Below are 20,300 nucleotides of genomic sequence, written 5' to 3'. Positions count from 1 at the left end.
CTAATAGATAAAAATTTTAGTCATGACAAGTTAAAAAAAATTTCCTTTATAAAAATATTAATGGTTTGACACTGATGAGAGGCTTTGACAGTGTTCTGATAGGTCACATGTGAAAAGTATGATATTTAGCATTCTAATTGTTTGTAGGTCTACTTCCTTCACTGCTGAGTTAAGGACAAGTTAGATGGCCATTGCCACTATGTTCTGAGAAATACAGTTGCACATCTACTGTATCTTCCCTAGTGTTATAAAAAGTCTAAATTAAAAAGATTATGAAAAACTGAGGTTGGATTGAGGATGGAGAAGGGCATGGGGGAAAAGAGGTTGACTAATAAATAATGGGAGCCTGAGCCAAGATCCTACAAGCAAAACGATATGAAGAGATTTTTAGCAAGCGCTCATACTTTCAGCTAGGCTAACTCTTAAATTTTGAAGCCCTGCTGTCATGCTAGCATACTAATACTAAAATGACAGTGCTCTCAACTGTCCCATTTTGAGGAATCTTAACTTCTCCCACATTAAAAAACACACACATACACTCCACCCCAAAATAAGCAACATGAGGTGCTCAGATGCCCATCAGTATTTTTTTCCTGAGCATACTTGTGAAAAATCCCAAGGCCATTGAAGAGCTTGAGAGAGATAACTACGCCTAAAACATGAAAGATCCACAAGAGGTGGGGGGTGGAACAGGCCTCTGTTAGATTCCAAAAAGATGTTTATAAATATATGTGAACTAAAATTCACATGTAAAAGTAGTCTGGCCTCCCAGCTACTTATGCTTAATTTTTATTCCAGTCAGCATCAGATAAGGTTTCTTATGAGTAACGGGTTCCTTCAGAAGTTTTAACAGCACTGTGGCTATGAAAAGCGTAAAATAGGCATGCACTTCAATGGGAGTATTCTTATGCCTTAGTCTTTCAAAAAATATATATAATAGCTCCTCTCACATGCCTGATAGACAATAGGAACCCTTAATGAAATATGCATTTTCTGGTATTTAATTATCAAGACCAAAACACAAGATTTATTCAACAAAAGAAGATAATATGATGCAGAAATCAACACCACACTGATTTTCAGAAGGAAACTTTACAGTTACTGTTAAATAAGCTAAAGGAGAGTAACTGATGTAGGTCTCATTTGCATGAGGAAAGTGCACTGGTTCAAACTTTAAAAGGGAAAACATTTATATGATCTTCAAAAGAAGCTTCTGATGTTGATAGCAAGACTGCTGAACTCAGCACCAATTGCTGCAGAACAGGAGATTTGTAAATATCCCATGTAGATGTTTTATTTGCAATAGATTCATTCTCTCTCAAATATGTAAATACTGGCAAATTTGCTCTTTGTTTCTCACACCTCAGGTCTATAATGCCAAATCTTTGTAAATTGCAGAATGGAATTAGAAGATTCTTATTGTGTCTAACAGTGATTCAGAGGAGGTAAAACACTTTCTTCCAGAACAAGGAAACCCTATCCACCAGAATTTCTCTGAGAGGTATACTGTCCACTGAATCAAGACTGCCTTCTCCAAGAAAGAGTAACATTTCTGTTGTGGCCAGAATGGATGCCTTCGTGGTAGCAAATGTATATTTAGAGGAGACAAATGCAATGTCTTCTCTGTTTCAGTTCAGTTTTAAAATACTAGATGGCTCACAAAGCTTTGGACTTCCAACTTGCAAACTGGACTATTGCTAAGATATCAATTAACAACTTCCGTGCAATCTCCTGTAGAGGCCTGCAGCCAGGGTTTCATCGTGAGGACTGCCTTCCATGCCCTCTTGCAGCCTAAGGTCACTCAACAGGCAAGTATGCCTCAATTTCCCCACTTCAAGGGGCTCCTTACATAACACCCCTTCTCCTAGGATCTAATTTATTGGCATGAAACGCAAAACTATTCTCAGTCCTGGGATTTCTCTTCTCTCCCGTCTTGGCAAGCCACTCTCAGCCTACCCTCCTCTCATGGAATCTGTTCTCTGTCTTTCAGGCCCAAACCCTTCTGCCTGGACAAAGGTCTCCTGTGCACAACCAGCTCTTCTGCAGTCTCTGTCACAGCTTCTTCTAGTTCTCTCTCCCTGAGCATCCCCTCTCTCTGCAGCTTCCTGCTGCTCTTATAGGGAACTAACCTGATCCTTGGTAAGGTGTGCCTACTTACCTAAAAGTGGCTGGCCCCAGGCCTCTCACCTTTAAAAGGTGCAAGCTATCCTGTTACATAGGGTCAAGGATGAAGGAAGTCAGAGAACTGCAGGCGGAACTAAAGCTACTTTGCCACAATCTTTCCTATTTAGGCAAAGATATTAAGATGGCTATAGCAAAATTAACTCCATGTAAAGCCCTCTTATGACCTTGCCCCTTTTAACTGGCTTTAAGTCTGGTTTGCAACACAGAGACTGCCCTTTAATCATTAAATATCAATCCAAACCTGGTAATGAGCAGGATTCAGATTTACTATATTATACAGTTAACTATGAAATTTTGCTAACTTGGCAGTGATCCCTGGCAGGAGTAGAGGGTTCATGCTTCAGCGGTTCTATTTTGCCCTTCAGAGGGATCTGAGAGGTTGGTGTTGAGGAAACGTTCATTTTTCTGAAATAATCTATCACACAAATTTCACAGAATTCTACTCTATCACTCGTCCCTGTTCAACAGCTGGGAAGCTACTGGTGAGACAGTGATATTTGCATCAAGCTAGCTCATAATTGAAGTGGGGATGGGGAGCTTCTGGTTCCCCAAGACCATTGCAGGAAGTTCTTCTCCCTTCCCTCCCTATCCATCTGTATTTTCTAGAAAACTGCATTTCCTTCAGACATGAACCTTGTCACAGTAATCCATGATTTACAGATGTATTCAATTTTCACTGAAAATATTCAAGTTGATTATAATTTTGGATATAAGAACACAATTTAAATGCAAGTAAAAATGCACTTAGTGCATTAAGAAAACATTTCCAGGAGCAGTCAGAAGAAAACGAACAGACTGACTGTTGTACAATGGATGTCATATTTACATCTTGGGCTCACACATATTTTGTGGTTTTGCTTCGAGGCAAACGTCTTAAGTAATCAGGCTATAAATCATTTCCTGAATGCTACAGAAAGGGCACATGGCCCAGAAATGTTTATCCTTTGAATTTAAAAAAGTGCATTAACCCAGCCTCACACTTCAATAGCCAAACTTTTATAAAATTCATTTAGAAAGTGAATATATTACACATTTTAATGGTACATGGACCAGCATGTTAACATTACTAACCAGTTTGTTTTCTGGTTGCTGAATAAATTCTTTCAACTGCTTTACAGTAGCCAGTCTTCGGTCTCTGTCGTCTTCCCGAGTAATCCTCCGAAGAAGATTTGACAGTCGAGACTCGTCAGAATAAGACAACGATCGCTCTGAAAAATAATGTTTTATTCTCTATATGTAGTGTATCAGTATTTACTAAGAAAGCTGAACTTAAACTCATGGATATATTTTAATAGTATAGCCATTCCTTGAGAAAAAACAAAACCCAGTTTTACTTTAGTTTTTACCTTAGCCTTCAAATTAAAAAAATGAAATCGAAAAATGGGTTCAAATACCTGAAAATTTCTTCTCTTTGGCAAATAAGAGACACCCTATAATGTCTCTTCTGTCTCCTTGTTGCTCTGAGGCAGAACAAAACTTGTGGTTACAGCATTAGGCTAACCCTGACTGCTGAAGAGCCTATCAGTGAAAGAACTTCAAAATTGAAAAATTTAAATTTTATCATGGATTAACAATAAGAACAGATTAACTGTTTTGTTTTATAAGTAGAAGACCCTGCTGTAGAGGCAGGAAAACAGAGCTGTTCAAAACAGAATACCTTTAGTGTAATTATGTCTCCACTTCTTATAGACTCACTAATCCTATTCGCCCTAACTATTAAGAGAAAAAGTTTTCAGGTGAATATAACTTTCCTAATATCCCGTATATTCAGGTCCAAATGAAATTTTAGCAGCTGGTGTCCCAAGCAGGAGAGATTTTAACTGGAATGGAATGATAACACATTTTCAGAAATTCAGAACAGCAGAATACAGATTTGACATTCCTTTATTAGTTTTCATAAAGAAAAAAAATACAAAAAGTAAATAATGTACAACTTGTATATGTTACGAAATACCGCCCATTTTACAGGCTAGTCAATAAAATTATGCAATTTTACAGCTTGTCAAAGCTGCAAGATTAGATAACACAAAAATAAAACAATATTACACAGAGACAACATGCTAGGGTTGGGGTAAAAATAAAAATACACACAATCAAAAACGGGACGGAAAAAACTGGGGGGGATGAAGGAGGAGAAAAAAAAGCTGAGGGGTCAGATGGAACGGAAGCCTATATTCCTTGAGCTGTCTATATTCTTTATCCAAATGTATCAAGAAACAGGGTCCAAATTTCTTCCAATTCATATAAGTGCTCTCTACATTGGTAAGATATTTTCTCTTTCGCTGCTCACTCAGACAGGTCCAAATACCACTGCTCTATTCTGGGCATAAGCCTACTCCATTTTTTTGTAAAATCATGAGCTTCATAATTATGGCAACCCTCAAGAATCAAAGTCTTGTGTGGAGTTAAACCTAGTACAGCAATTTTAAGCTGAGGTCTGGTTGCAGAAGCATAGCACCAGCATCACTTGTGTCCACCTCTTTCCACAACTGCCTGACTGTTCCACAGTCCCATAGCATGCAGAAGTGTTCCTTTTTCTCTATTACAGCATCAACTTACATCAGAGGACAAGGCCCCCATCTTGCAAAACCTCCGTGAAGTCCAATACATTTTGAATAGAATCCTTTGCTGTATATCCATCATAGCCTGAGACCCACAGAAGCATTTGTAACATTCTGCAATATGCTCTGCCACTGAGATTCTTTTAAGGGCTGTGATAACTCACCTTCCTATGCTTACACAAGGAACTCCAGACTAAAGGAGTTCTTCATTAGTAAAGCATATATAGCAGACATGGACTTGGGGAGTTTGTGAGGCATTTCCAAGGTTTCCTCTAGCTCTGGGGCCTCTGGCAGGCCCAGGGTATCCACACCCTAGGAAAGATTAGCAACAGTTTTCATTTTAAGTATTGCCACTCCACTGAGGGTGGCAGGACATATTGTTGTTTTAATGTTAGAAGAGAGACAAATACAGAGTTTTTAATCTGTAAAATAGGCATCATACTTATTTTTTCCATCCTCTCTATGTCAAGCTCTTCTGGGCAGGGACTGTTTATAATATATGTGTATGTACAGAGCAATGAGACCCTGATCTCAGTCGGGGCTTCTTTTGTGCCACAGTAATATAAAATATAAGTTAACAAGTTACCACTACATGCAAACCTTTTCATCCAAATGTTGTGTTGAGTACGGACTCCACATAAGTTTTGTATTGTTTAGTGAGTGATCGATCAATTTACTACCTGACTAGTACCTTCATTCGAGATGTACCATCTCATGGTCCAGAAGGTTATTACTGATAGGTGAGTTGGAGCCCTAAATAAGATGGTAACCTACTAGGCTTCAGGAATCTTGAGGACTTTGCAATTGTCTAAAATTTGTCAGATTTATTTTACATGGAGAGAATCTTACCAAAGGAGGTCAGAATTACTGCAAAACTGAAAAGTTTGGTTTACTTTGGAAACAATCTATGTTTGGTACCTGTTTGTCTAAATAGAACATACAGAAGTGAGTTTCCCTGAGATCCCTCACTACAAATCAGGTCATGAGGAGGTGAAAAGACTGATAAATAAAACGTACAGTGAAACTTTAGGGAAACCTAAACCAATTTTCAGTAAATACTTTTAATATCAGATAAAAGAATTGAGGTGAATGAACTACTCATCTATCAGAAGTAATAGAGAGTCTGCTTTCAGATATATCTTGACATCTGGATGTAAGGAAAATCATAGTCTTATTACTATGAGGACAAACAAGGATAGAGTAAACATGCACTCCACATGGATTCATCTTATCCATACCATAGCGGTGAAAATCCCACACTTATACAATCTTATGAGTGATATGTCCAACCTTGCTCTGGTGTTTGAACACGAACTGGCATGCATAGACTTTATTCATAATTCTTTCTTTGATGAGAAAGGCATATTAACACTGGGGAAAAAAGAATTAGATGACCTAAACAACCAGTCAGATAACTTCCAACTGGTAGGATCTTGATATGGCATTAATTCCCATGCTAGCAGATTCTTCCTGTGTGGAACAAACAGATTATTTCCCAGAGACTTGTCGATCCCCAAATACATGGCATCCTACATCAGATTGCATGATGAGAAAGACTATTGCTCTTCTTCCTCTGATCTTCAATAGGATCTCTGGTTCTGAAGAAAAAAGTAAATGTGGACAAGAGCTCTGTTGGTCGTAACTGTGAGTGGCTACTACTCCATGTTTTGGTCTAGTGCATAAAAATACAAAAAAAAAAAGAATTGTAGTTTTGCTTGGAAGCCCTTAGGTCTGACTAAAGCCGACCAATATTATTACTAATACCAAGACAGGAGGTAGCAACTCCAATCCATAAAATTCCCCCGTTCTTTGCTTAGCCAGCCAACTGTGATGGTGTTCTCTTGAATTGGGGAGTTCAGACAGATAGTAGTTTTTCTTCCTCCGTTTAAAGGAGAATGCAGGACTCCTTCTGGAAGACTGGTTGACTAGATTTTCCCTGCTGTTTAAGAGATATGGAGCACGAGAAATATTAAGGTTAGTCATCACTGACTACTAGATCAATGGTTTGAGACCATTGTGGATTGTCACTCTTTGTTCTGGTAAATATTAATTGGTTATTTCACCCTAGATGACCATGCTCCTTGTATTATTCTGGTTGGGAAAAGTGCTTCCCAACCTTCCAAACAGTATCAATTGTTGTAACTACCCTGCCTGGTTTAAAAAAAAAAAAATCAAAAGGCATTTCAGAATCTGTTTCTCATCGGCCATTAGTTCAGAGTTTTAAAATCTTGAGGACGTTTGACCTTACAGGTGATTGGGCATCTTTATGAAAAGGAAATGGCAAGGAAAACTTGACACAGTCTAATGTACATCTTGTTTCTGGCCAGCATGTCTATACATCCCCAAAAGCTCAAAGAATTTCACAAAGGCCTATGGAGAACATGTTATTTCCTTATTGTAATTTCTTCCTTGGAACTGAGCAAAATGTATTCAACCTTACTGATTACTATAGCCATGTAGACGGAATTCATTTTCCTTTGCTCTTGGCTTATGTGGAAGTCATGCTCTTAAGAAATGGGAAAGCACACCATACATCCAGGAAGGAGTGTTGAAGGAACCACAGTCAGTCCCTGGTGTTCATAAGGTAAGAGGTGGAATTTCTTCCATGAAAGTTCCCACTCTAGGAACTGGAATCCCTGCTACAAGGAGATCACTCTAATTTGAGACGCCTTTGGCTGCTGGACTGATTTGGCAGCTGCTCTGCAAAGATTACCTGCCAATGTTCCATACATGGCTGAGCTACAGAGATAGAAGAGCACGGTGCAAACGCACTGCAGTGACTCATCTGAAAAAAGAAAATCACCAATCTCTGACCCACCGTGGAAGAAAGGAGAGGAACAGGATGAATAGTTTTGCCCTAAGTTTTCTTTTGCCTCATCAGCCAATTTCTGTAGCATTTAGATTGCAGAGTAACATTGGTCACCAGAGCCTTAGAGATAAACTACTTTTCTGAAACGCACTCTGTACTAGTTATACTACAGTTAGGAGCAAAACCAGATAGCAATAAGAATATAAGTACTCTTTAATAAGTAAGTAATTTAGAAATTTCTTGAATTAGGCAGTGCTTAACCTGCAAAGAGGGATTTCTATCACCAATTGCAGCTCTGGGGATAGAGCAAACTGGCAAGCTCTTCAGTTTTAACTTGCAGATCTAAAGTTAACAGAAATAATTAACCCTGTAATAGTAAAATCTTCACCTCTCAGACTTCCTGGTGTCTCATCTTGTGTGTGTTCATCCTTTTGTTTGTAATCTCTTTAGAGCAAGAACCATACATTTCTCAATAAAATGCAGTTGTGCTATTTTATATACAAAAATAAACTACAATATGAAACTAAAAAAAGACAAAGTTTACTGGTTTAGACAGATGTACTTCATTTCTCCATGGAAAAGTCTTCCACTTTATAATTCTTTTAAAAACAGCTTTGTTTTCATTTCGTTAATAAATGAAACATTGATCTTTAATACATAATAAAACGTTGAGACTGACAGTCAGTTGAGCCTAAAATCATAGGCTGAAAACCAAGTCAGAAGGACAAAATGAACACCCAGCAACATGAATGAAGTTGTGCAAAGCAAAGCACTAAACACAAGATATCTGCAAAAGACTTTGTTTGCAAAATAGGGAAGTTTCTGCAACATGCTAATTACCCCTCCTACTAAGACAACCTCCATATTTCAAAAACTGCAAAGAAACCACATTCAGATCATGGCAACAAAGAATTTAAAAATTAAATCTTACTGCAACAAAATTATTCTATATTTCAAAGGAGACACCAAGTTTCAACATAACTTGCTAAGAGACTACATCACTCATTACATTAGTGAACTCTCCTCAACTAAAAAGGTGCCCTCAAACTGTTGAGTCCAAAGATAGATGAAATATGAACAGATGTGTACTAGTCACAGATGGCTACTTCTAAATTTCATTCTTTAAAGACTGTCGTTTTTGCAGTTTAAGAAGCAAATCAGAGATGTGGCCAGCTCAGAGGAATATTAAGAATGAAGACTATTCTGCTAATACTGAAAAATACTCTCTCCTCTCGCCCTCAAATTTTATTAGTAGAGACATATGACTTAAAACAGGGATAGCTATTAATCATTCATCTACTTCACTTGCTTATGGCTCATTTGAAGAGATCAGAAAGACAGGACATTCTTGTTCAGAAACTAGATTGGGACTCAGGAGGTCTAGGTTTAATTCCTGGCTCTGACACAAAAATCTCTATTTGAATAAGTCAGTCTGTGTGTCAGTTATCTGACCTGTAAAATGGAGATAATATTCTTCTCACAGCCTTTGTACATCTTGCCTAAAGTAGACTGAACTATCTGGGGCAAGGACTGTCCGTTACTATTTGTTTATAAATTGCATAGCACAGTCAATTTTGGTGGAGGCCCTTAGGACAGGGGTGGGCACATTTTTTGGCCTGAGGGCCACCTCGGGGTTCTGAAACTGTATGAAGGGCCAGGTAGGGAAGGCTGTGCCTCCCCAAAAAGCCTAGCCCCCACCCCTTATCTGCCCCCTCCCACTTCCCGCCCTGACTGCCCTGCTCAGAACTCCTGACCCATCCAACGCTCCCCCATCTCCTTGTCCCCTGCCCCCAATCACCCCCCGGGAGCCCACCCCCTATCCAACACCCTCCTTCCCTCCCGCTCCCTGTCTCCTGACTGCCCTGACCCCTATCAGGCCCCTCGGGACTCCAACGCCCCCCTCGCTCCATGTCCCGACTTCCCCCCAGGACCTTCTAGCAGCCACGACACTTGGCAGGAGCCAGCCACGCCTCTGCACTGCCCAGCAGGAGCTCGCGGCCCCACCGCCCAGAGCGCTGGCGACATGGCAAGTTTAGGCCGCGGGCGAGTGGGGACAGCAGGAGAGGGGCCAGGGGCTAACCTTCCTGGCCAGGAGCTCAAGGGCTGGGCAGGACAGGACAGTCCTACGGGCTGGATGTGGCCCACAGGCCATAATTTGCCCACCTCTGCTTTAGAAACTACTAATTAAAACAACTAATTAATTATAACAATCAGCTGTTGTTGGAATAATTAAGTAACACAACTGTAGTTAGTGTTTATGACTTCATTTAGTCATAAAACAAATCCTGTTTTCATGCAAACGCAGTTCGAATTAAACCATCATAAAAAATAAGGCTGAAGAACTGTTCAACTTCAAATAGGAAGTCTCTGATGCAGCAGGAGCAGAGCCCATGACTGATTCCCATCTTGCTCTTATCACTAAGTAGACCACGCTCCTCATCTTAGAAGAGGAATTGAGTTGTCAAATTAGAGTCCTATTTTGATGTTCTCTTTTTCCCATGAAACAATATAGCCAAAACATTTGTTTTTAAATTGCGTATTTTTTCCCCAAATATTTTTCATCTGCAGTCAACCTATCTTTGGAGGTTTACAATTTTAGAGTACAAAATAACTGAAAAATATGTACACAATGCCTAGTCAAAAAACTTCTGCTCCTTTCACTCACTGAATATATGACAGAGATTGGCTAAAAAATTTTTTTTTATTGTTATTCTTCCTGTAAACACACAGCACTCTTACCCTGTGATTTCCTCATGTCTTTTGTGGCTAAAGCACGATTTCCATGCTGAACACTGGTAAAATCAGGGTTGGTCACATTGTTAACTCTCAGCTCTTGCCCCACCGACTTCCGACCATAAGTATTTTCCCCAGATCCTCCATTGACATTGTAGCCACCTGGGAAAAAATTGGTTTGAAATCAGAATGTTATTGCCTTGTCTATTTAGTAGCGTGTTAAACCTAGGAATAAAGTGTTTCAATTTTATTCACAATTAAAACTGGAAGCCTTTTAATTATTTTAATTTGTTATTTGGCTTGGTTTTAGACTTTCATATGTAAAAGTGTTTTTTTAGGCCCTTTGAGTTTCTGGGTCACTTGTTCAGATTAAAGGGACACTATCAATTTGATTTTTTTTTAACTCTAATTTCAAAGAGTTCAATTTTCAAAATAATACACATTTGATTTTTTTTTAAAATCCCTTAAAAAGATTAAGGGTGTTTTGCTCTTAATTATACTTAGAGAGGTCTTCTGGGTGGGCTTAGGGCCCACCCATCCTCTATGCACATACCCACCTGTTCCTTGCTGCCTGCTTATTTCCAGTTCCAGATCTGCTGCTGCTATTAACAGGTAAACATTATCTTGTACACTCTGGGAAATGGTGAAAAAGACTGAGAGGAAGTTCTCTAGTTTCAGTTATAAAGATGTTAGGGATTATTTGTAACAAAAGCCAGTAAAAAATTCCAGGTAAAAATGCAATTTTTCAAATTGACAATGTCCCTTTTAAGCATGTGCCAACAAATCCTCACTCACATGTGGTGTACTAACGAGTCTATTATTTGGAAAAACATTTTTAAATATGGCACAGTCTATTACAGGGGTTCTCAAATTGGGGGTCATGACGCCTCAGGGGGTCACAAGGTAACATGGGGGTCGCAAGCTGTCAGCCTCCACCCCCAAACACCACTTCACATCCAGCATTTAAAAAAATACTTATTGCTGTTATAAGTAAGTGTTTTTAATTTGTAGAGGGGTGGCCACATTCAGAGGCTTGCTGTGTGAAAGAGGTCACCAACAAAACTTTGAGAACCACTGGTCCACTCTAAGTGCACAATGTATACTAAACTGGGAACACTTCCACTAACAGCAAAATACAATCTAAAATTGCCTTAAATTCTAAAACCTTTTTTGAACAAACACATTTTCCCTAATGGATCATGTTCCTTAAAAGTCTGCACATTTCTAGGCTATACAAGCCCTGGAAGTTAATTAGATGCTGATTCACTATTGACCAGCTAACCCAGAAGAGAGGATGGTCTCTCGTACATGACCTTCCCAATGCCCTGCAACCCTTCTTCATGGTACTGCACAGCCCAGTGGTGTTCATACCATCCTATGGTGACAGCCAAATGCTACTGCCAGCCTGAAAGAACCAGTTCTCTGAGAATTTACACAATGAACGGAAGAAACCTTCTGCTCCATCATGTTTGCTGCAGTACTTTGTGTGCTGCACTTCCCTCTGCCCATCTCTCCACAGGACTGTCAATTTGTACACTGCAAAGAATAGTCTATTGGGCTTTCACAATCGTTTGGCTGACCAGCAAGAACTCAATCTTGAACTTCTTCCCTATCTAACCCATACAATCAACCAGGGAAGAACATATCCTGTGTCAAAAAATCTAGATCACCAATGGTTGCTAGGCCCACTCTCAGCAACACCACTTCCAGAAGCCAAACTGCCTCACAATATAAGGAAGATGAAAAAGAAATATAACTGTTACATAGATGGTCTACATCAGTGTTTCCCAAACTTGGGACGCTGCTTGTGTAGGGAAAGCCCCTGGTGGGCCAGGCCGGTTTGTTTATCTGCTGCATCCGCAGGTCCAGCCGATCGCAGCTCCCACTGGCCGCAGTTTGCTGCTCCAGGCCAATGTGGGCTGCTGGAAGCAGCGCAGGCCGAGGGATGTACTGGTCGCTGCTTCCAGCAGCTCTCATTGGCCTGGAGCACCAAACCACGGCCAGTGGGAGCCGGGATCGGACAGACCTGTGGACGCAGCAGGTAAACAAACCGGCCAGGCCCGCCAGGGGCTTTCCCTACACAAGCAGCGTCCCAAGTTTGGGAAACACTGATGTACACCATCTTCTAGCAGCCACAGCAGTTGCTTGGAACAGGGATGTCTTTTAAGGCTGCAGGAATTAGGAAATTTAAAAACTAAAGTCCAAATGATGTTGAGATACAGTGGTCCCAAAGAGCAATTATAAAGCTTCTCTCCAAGAGCAGCACATCTGAGATGTTAAAAGAAATTTCACCATTCCCTCAGGACCCCACAAAATTCTATACAGAGACCTATAACATCCTTGCTTTGAAAATTATAGTAAAGGATAATCTTTTATGTACTTTTATTTGATCTGCAACATTTCTCCCCCTTCCCCCCTTTTTTTTTTTTTGCTCAAACAGAAAGCATATATGTCATCAAGGCCTTTTTGCCACAAGTCAAGCAACACTCTATTCTGGTACAGTTTCCTTGTTTGGTGAAGGCAATTTAAAGAGAAATAACAAATACAAACCCTGCAGATGTAGCTCCACCGGATTTATGGCTCATTACAACAATCTGTAAACTACTAACCCTCCTTTGTCCTATGACTCTAGAGATGGTAACTGCTCACTTCACCTTGAATAATCTCCTGCACCATGGGTTAACTCCTTATCTGTCACACCTTCTATTTAGCTGTGACACTGCATACCTCCCTCAGATCTGAATAAGAGTTGTGTACAAGCTTGAAAGTTTGTCTCTTTCACCAACAAAAGCTGATCTAATAAGACATATTACCAAGTCTGTCTAATATCCTGGGACCAACATGGCTACAACACTTCATTTAATTGTTATGTTTATAATATATTTCATGGCTAAAGGACAGAATACCACATTAAAATTCAAGACTAAAAGCATGTAATTTAATTGTCATTTAATCAGGTAACATCTGAATTCACAGTAAACCAAAGCCACATTTAAATATCCACATTGGCATACAGATAAGGAGGAACAGGATATGATGGGAGGAAGGACAGAGTGTGGCACATGGAGCTGCTGGGGATGGTCACAGACTGGGGTTCAGAAGGACTAGTTGGGGGAGACTGGAGCGGGGGCACATGAGCTAGTGGGGTGACAGTATTGAGCCAGGTGCTGAAGGAGAGTGGGGGTGCAGGAACACATGGGGACAGGGGAGGAGGGGTGGCTGAGTGGGGGTGCAGGGACACATGGGACAGGGGCAGATGTGCCTGACTGAATGGGAGAGGCTAGGGGCCAGCCAGGGTCTGCATGGGGAAGGCTTGCTGACTCCTTTACAACACCCCCCCAAAAAAATAAAACAACACTGTTCCATTTGTCTCTCATCCAACAACCCTCCAAGTTTACAACCAGGGTCCTTCCCAGCAATTATTTCCCTTTCCTTCATCTCCTTTGTTACCCCTGACTTCCCCAAGCCTTTGCACTCCTTCTGAGGGGTACAGGAAATATGTTCCTGTATTGTAGTTGAAATGAATTATTACTCAACGTTCTATGTTAATATGCCTAGTAAGGAATCTATTTGTCAACAAATATTTCCTGAATCTTTTTTTGTCATCTGTATTGTTACAGACATACTTGCTGACAGGTATTTTGAAATAAATTACCAAAATAATTGACGCTTGTGTGATTATAATGTGATAATTTGACAAATAAAATATGCAGAATTTTACAATATTGTGCAAATAATTTGTAATATTTTGGTGCAGAATTGCACCAGGAGTAATTCATTATGTTAATATTATAGTGTTGTTCGTTTTAGCAGAAACATGCAGACATAATGGTGTGCAATCGTGGAAACTGGGGCAGTATACGAGCGATAGCTGGCTCATGTGAAAGGTTGTGGAATGAACTTCCAGTACCCTCACAATCAAATGTAATGTTACCTGCCTATAACAAGGAGGAAAGAAGAAATGTACTCTCCCCTCCTTGCCAAAAACCACCTCCTGGACTGTTGCTCAAGAGTGGTGTAACCTCTCAAATCTCTTGTTACAGGGTTGAAACATTCCACCAATGGCAGTCCAATAATCACTACAGAGTCAAAATTGTGAATGAAGAGAAAATCAATTTCTGACAATTATCTGTCAACAGGTTATTAGCCTGGACAAAACATGACAATTTATTCTGATCAGGTTAAATATACATGTCCTAGTTCACACACAAGCAGCCACAAGTACCTGGACCTTTATAAGTAGACTCAACGGAGAGAAGTCTGTACCATAGACATACCCAAAAACACCACTAGTGCAAAGATCAGAGCAAAAACAAAGCTAGACAGCAATATGGATTTCTTATCATAAAGGATACATACCTCCATATTCTTATCTTATCCACTAAAGAAACTTGTATTTTAAGTCTACTAGAATTAAATACTTCCCATGCCTGATGACCAAATACACTGATTTTGGTAATTTCCACAAAGAAAACAGCAAAACTATGATTTTTCTGAACTGAGGGCGGGAGGGAAGAGATGATCATGGACTTTTCTAACTCAGACTCTTTCCTATTAGGGAATTTTTAGTGCACACAGTAGAGAGTCTATGCATGCTAGTTACTGCACAACACTGGTAGGTTTTACAATTCAAACTACTCTAGTGCACATTGCTGTGCTGTGTAGACAAGGTGTTGAATCTAGAGAACTTTCCCAACAAGAAAATAGCTATAAAGTTGAAGCAGACAATGTCACTTTCAGATATTTTTATATATATACACCAATTTTATAATAAAGGTAAGATGAGGCAGGAAGAAGTTAAACAATTTGCTCAAGATTACAGCGAGCGGCAAAGTACAGACTAGATCCCAGAAGTAAATTATAAATCCACTGATGATATCACTAGAAAAATAGTGATTCCCATAACAGATCAGACCTATGGTCCATCTAGTTCAGTAACCTACTACCAACAGAAACTAGTTCCAGGTATTTCAGAGGAAGGTGCCAGAAAGCCATAGCAGACAATTATGGAATAACAGGACCACAGCAAAGTTTCTTTCTAATCAGTCAATTAATATCTGTTTTTTAAAAATTTTATATAATATAATTCTGGATTTTCTCATTATCCATATAAAATGTGTAATCTTTTTTGAATCTTGCTATGTTTTAGACTCAGTGATATCTTGTGGCAATGCATTCCACACTTAACTATGCTTTATGTAAAGACAATCCCTTTTATCAGTTTTAAGTTTTCTGCCTTTTCAAGGTTTTTTTTGGATATCCCCTAGTGCTTTACACATGAAATAGCAATCCATATACCTTTTTCTTCATTCTGTGTGTCAGTGTGGACTCTGATATCATCGTGTCTTTGTCGAGACACCACAGCTGAATTTGAGGGTTGTAATCCATAGGAGGCAGAGCTGCCCCGGTCTCTGGATGCAGGGTATTTTAAATTGTCTTGGTCAGCTGATGCACTGTCAGTTCTACAAAAAGAAAATTATTTTTACGTAAGAGTACACTAAAAGAGGGATTCATATTTATGAACACAACTCACATTTAAAAACAATCAATTTTCTTAGAAAGAAAAATAAAGTTACACTGTATACCCTAGCTACTTTTAGAAGAAGCAAGCACCTTAAACTTGTGCCCTGAATCAGAACTGAGTAAGCACAGTAACAGAACACAAAGGTAATGAATGTGTTCTAGTGTGTTGATGCCCTGCTGCAAGAACTACCTGGTCAAGTGGTCAGACTTGGATGGACTGTATGACTGCACAGAATGTTAGATCTTGATCAATTTGACAAGAAAGAAGGAACGGACAAAGAGAAAAGCAGATTGATCTCTCTCTGTCACAAATACACCATCTAGTTAACTGTGGAGGAACTTAAAATTGCTCCAAAGTAATTCCTTCTTGTAAGCAGATATATTGTTTGTGATGAGATGCGTGATACTGAGATGTGATGAGATTTAAAAAGAGAAAGTGACTGCGGGAGAATTAAAGCTGTAAAGAGTTGTTACCCTTTTCAAGAGTCCAAAAATTACACAAGACTTTTCAGGCAATTCCTTTGCAGTATGAAGTGTAAATTGTGATGTCCCAGAATTGGAGATTTTAAAAACCAAATCATAATAAGAGGATCACACTAACATGTCTCAAAATAAGTATACAATATGAATTTTTACCAAACAGTTTCAGTACCTCTCAAGTACAGTGTAAAAGTATAGCAGTAAGTTTAACGTTAGGAAGTTATTTAGCAAACACAAGGTAACTACATAACAAGAAACTGGGGAAAAACTATTAAGATGCATTACTTTCATTAAGTGTGTTGGATATACTTTATAAACTTATTTAACATGATGTAATAAAAAAAAGTGTGTGGGGGGGTGGCAAACCGAAACCTCAACATTCATTTTCTCCCCATATGTAACAAGCAAATTTGACTTTGAATGCTGTAAAATTTAATAAATATTCTGAAGTTATTGGTTTTGCATATCCAAGTCCACTATCTTAAGTTAATTAAGACCAGACTCTTTTAAATGCTTCCTTATAAGTAGCACTGGAGGTTTTACTTTAAATTCAGTAAAACTATATTCAACAAAAATTATTTTTATACAACCCAAGTTTACATTGCTGAAAATTATTCACAGAGGGGGCTGTTCAGCAAGCCCTAATGATCTCCCATACTCATTTTGAGCAGGGCTTTGGAGCTGTGCTCCGGATGTGCTCCAGCTCCAGGTAAAAACCTGCAGCTCCACTGCTCCGGAGCTGTTCCGCACTCCAGCTCAGAGCTCTGATCCAAAGCCCTGATTATGAGCTTTGCTTATATTTAATAAATCAAGAAAAAAATGACAGTCTAATTTTTCTACTCTTAAATATAATACCCCACCCGCAAAAAAAAAATCAAAAAAAAAGAGAAAAATAATACAAATCCTCAATGGTCTTCCAATAAAAACAAAAAAAAAGTTCACTGTGGTAAGAGCCAAGAGGCAAATTCAAAACAGTGGAATTAAATACACTTTGCAGGCAAAAAGGTTACCAAAGCAAGAAATATTAAAAGACTTATTTCTTCAAACATTTCTTAAAGAACTGGTGCTCCCAAAGATCAGCTTCCCAATCTACAAAACAGAAAAACAATCCTGAGAGTTAGTGCTTGTCAAGCACTTTGCAGGTGAAAAACCACTAAAAATATTATTGGGGATTTAAACAAAACAAAACATCAGAATTTTCCTGAATTCCTCAATGCCCATCCCAAATTACAATTTTGTCCCCAGTCTACAGATTCAATTAGATAAGTGTCCCAATTAATACTTTCGTATTGCAGTAAAGACAGATGTCCCTTAAGCCCAAATCCAGATCCAGCAGGGAAAGCCTGAATAAAAGACTTTGCTCATGAGAACTAACTGGGGACTGTGAAGATGTCCACACAATGGACTACAGTCACTACTACAGCATAAGGTATTAAGTAGCAAATGAAGCCGATTTTATGTCACATGTATCTGTATCATACTTCAGTTCCACTTACAAGGCCCATGCACATTTTCTCCCTCCAGGGTGAACTGCAGAAATTTCTAGTTCACGCTCAGTGAGATGGAGAATGTCTCATATAGGGTCTCTGCCGTCTCAGCCACTCAATGCAACAGAGCAGCAGTTTCAGTTGCTATGAGCTTAAACGTCCAAAAGTTTCATAACTGTTGGTTCCTCTGATAAGCATGGCCTTCCAGGACAGTAACTTCTCACTTAACATTGTAGTTATGCTCCTGAAAAGTGCGACTTTATGCAAAATGATGCTAAGCGAATCCAATTTCCTGATAAGAATTAATGTAAATGGGGGGGTTAGGTTCCAGGGAAATTTTTTTTGCCAGACAAAACACACTATATACATATTCAGGACAAGTTTTGAACAATTTTAAACAAACTGTTAAATATTGTACACAGCAATAAAAGATTGTGAAGCTTGGTTGAGGTGGTGGAATAAGGGAATTCCTTGCTGCTAAACGATGAACTAGCACTCGGCTGAGCCCTCATGGGTTAATACGCTGTTGTTAAATTTAGTCTCACACTCTACAGAGCAGCATGGACTGAGGCAGGAGGGAGGAAACAACAGATGCAGAGCAGTAGCTGCAAACACTTCCTTGCAAAAACTGAACATGATGATGAGCCCACCCTATCCAGCTGGAGCGCACCACTCCTTCCTCCTGACAGCACATGCACAGCTGCAAAGGGGTGGACTTTTCAAAGTGCTGGGGGGGGTGCAAGCATGAGTGAGAGAGTGTAACGTGCATTGCCCCTTTAAGTACACCGACAACACTTCAAATACATTGCCCTTTTAAGCAGATCAGCCAGTTCAGACAGGAAACAACAGCTTCCAGCAAGCTCCCTCCCTTCTGTCCCGTAGCCCTGTCCCCCTCCTCTGCTTTGTAGAAAGGGGGTATGGAGTGGGAGGGCAGGAGCAGGGGCACATCATAATATCAGCACACCTCTCCCCATCCCCCAGCAAGTAGGAAGCTCCCCGGGAGCAGCTCCAAGGTAGAGGGCCGGACAGGAGCAGCACAGCAGTGGGGGGGAGGGCCACCTGAACTGTTGCTGGGCAGCTGCCAAGCCACATAACTTACAGGGAATTTAGGGGAGCTGATGGAGGAGGGGCTGCACCTCCTCCCCATTCTAATCCCCATAAGAGAGGGCTGCTCTTCCAGAGAATCATGCAAGCAGTGGACAACGCACGCAGCTGCCAAATGACTTTATAAGGGAGCATTGTGCAACTTTAAACAAGCTTGTTTAGATCAGCAATGAAACAACATTAACACTGTACCATCTCCTACTGTCAAAATGGGGAGTCAACAAAACTTAGTTCAGTAAAGCATTAATTGACTTAGCACATTTAAACTCTGGGGGTTTTTGGATGTCAGTTGGCCTGAGAATTGCCCATGTTCTTGACTAACCTCACTTCCTGAAATGTTGCCCTCTTTTTAAAAGTGTTTTAGAATCTTTTTATTGTGGTGAAGCCTACATGCTGTACAAGCCTGCAGATGCTTGGGGAAAGGGTGGCTCAGTGGTTTAAGCATTGGCCTGCTAAACCCAGGGTTGTTAGTTCAATCCTTGAGGGGGCCATGTAGGGATCTGGGGCAAAAAATCTGTCTGGGGATTGATTCTGCTTTCAGCAGGGGGTTGGACTAGATGACCTCCTGAGGTCCCTTCCAACTCAGATATTCTATGATTCTAAATATTATGTTACTATTGCGGTTCTGTGTTTGGGAGCAGAGTCTTGCAAACTAACAGAATCAAGAGATGCCTGGCGTAACAGCCCATCTGCTGCAGAAGGAAGAGTGGCATTTTGTTTAAATAAAAAAGCTGTTTTGCCCCCATGCATCTTTCTCAAGCAGGTATTATCATCTCTTTTAAAAAAGTCTGCGCCTCTCCTTTATAATCAACATGCTCATTTCAAACAATCATCAACTTCTGATCCTCTCTCAGCAGGCACAAAAGGGCCACTTCAATACAAGTTATTGGTTTCCTGAGAATAGACTTAACGGTTCAACTATGACCGGTCGTGCTTTGAAGAGGGACTCTCACACGAATGTAAGCTTGGAATAAGAAAATTTATGCAAAAAGCAATTTTCTTAGCAGCCATTTCGGTATTACCTTGTTATTTATTCAAAAATGTGTGTTTAAGTAACAGTCATACAACCCATATTCTCTTTTTGATTTAATCTTATGAGTTCCATGTGTGACAACATAATACATCACTACAGAAATTCAGCCTCTATATTTCACTGAAGGAACAAACAGCAAGATGACTGCTGAAATCATGGCTTGTGCATGCATATCCAAATATTTTTGTACAAATACTGGTAAATACTAAGAAGAAAATCATAAAAATAAACTTATTTTCAATCATTCAAAGTTTAAAAGCTTCTTCCTATATTAGAGTACATGTATTTTGGAGAGAGTGCTAAACTATTTTACCCACTTTAAAACCATAACACACTTTATAAAGATACTTACAAATACAGAACCTGTGACTTGCATTTAAAAGGTA

At 39.7% G+C, this 20,300-nt stretch overlaps 1 protein-coding gene across 4 annotated transcripts in view; it reads right to left on the bottom strand.

The window, feature by feature from the left end:
- Nucleotides 1-20,300, bottom strand: part of SMG1 (SMG1 nonsense mediated mRNA decay associated PI3K related kinase) — a 115,500-nt gene that overhangs the window by 84,257 nt on the left and 10,943 nt on the right. For 2 of the 4 annotated variants that reach the window (XM_050967672.1, XM_050967673.1), the window contains exons 2-4: nucleotides 15,586-15,749; nucleotides 10,294-10,449; nucleotides 3,256-3,392 (exon numbers count right to left, since the gene is read on the bottom strand). In XM_050967672.1, coding sequence (XP_050823629.1) covers nucleotides 3,256-3,392; nucleotides 10,294-10,449; nucleotides 15,586-15,749 — 457 coding nt within the window. Of the gene's footprint in view, nucleotides 1-3,255; nucleotides 3,393-10,293; nucleotides 10,450-10,844; nucleotides 10,943-15,585; nucleotides 15,750-20,300 lie in introns of those variants that run through there. The other 2 variants (XM_050967675.1, XM_050967674.1) reach the window with 2 other exon arrangements.

The sequence above is a fragment of the Gopherus flavomarginatus genome, chromosome 9 (genome assembly GCF_025201925.1).
Source record: "Gopherus flavomarginatus isolate rGopFla2 chromosome 9, rGopFla2.mat.asm, whole genome shotgun sequence".
Classification (NCBI taxonomy): Eukaryota; Metazoa; Chordata; order Testudines; family Testudinidae; genus Gopherus; species Gopherus flavomarginatus.
The sequence above is the reverse complement of the archived record's forward strand: the minus strand, read 5'-3'. Positions and strand labels throughout refer to the sequence as shown.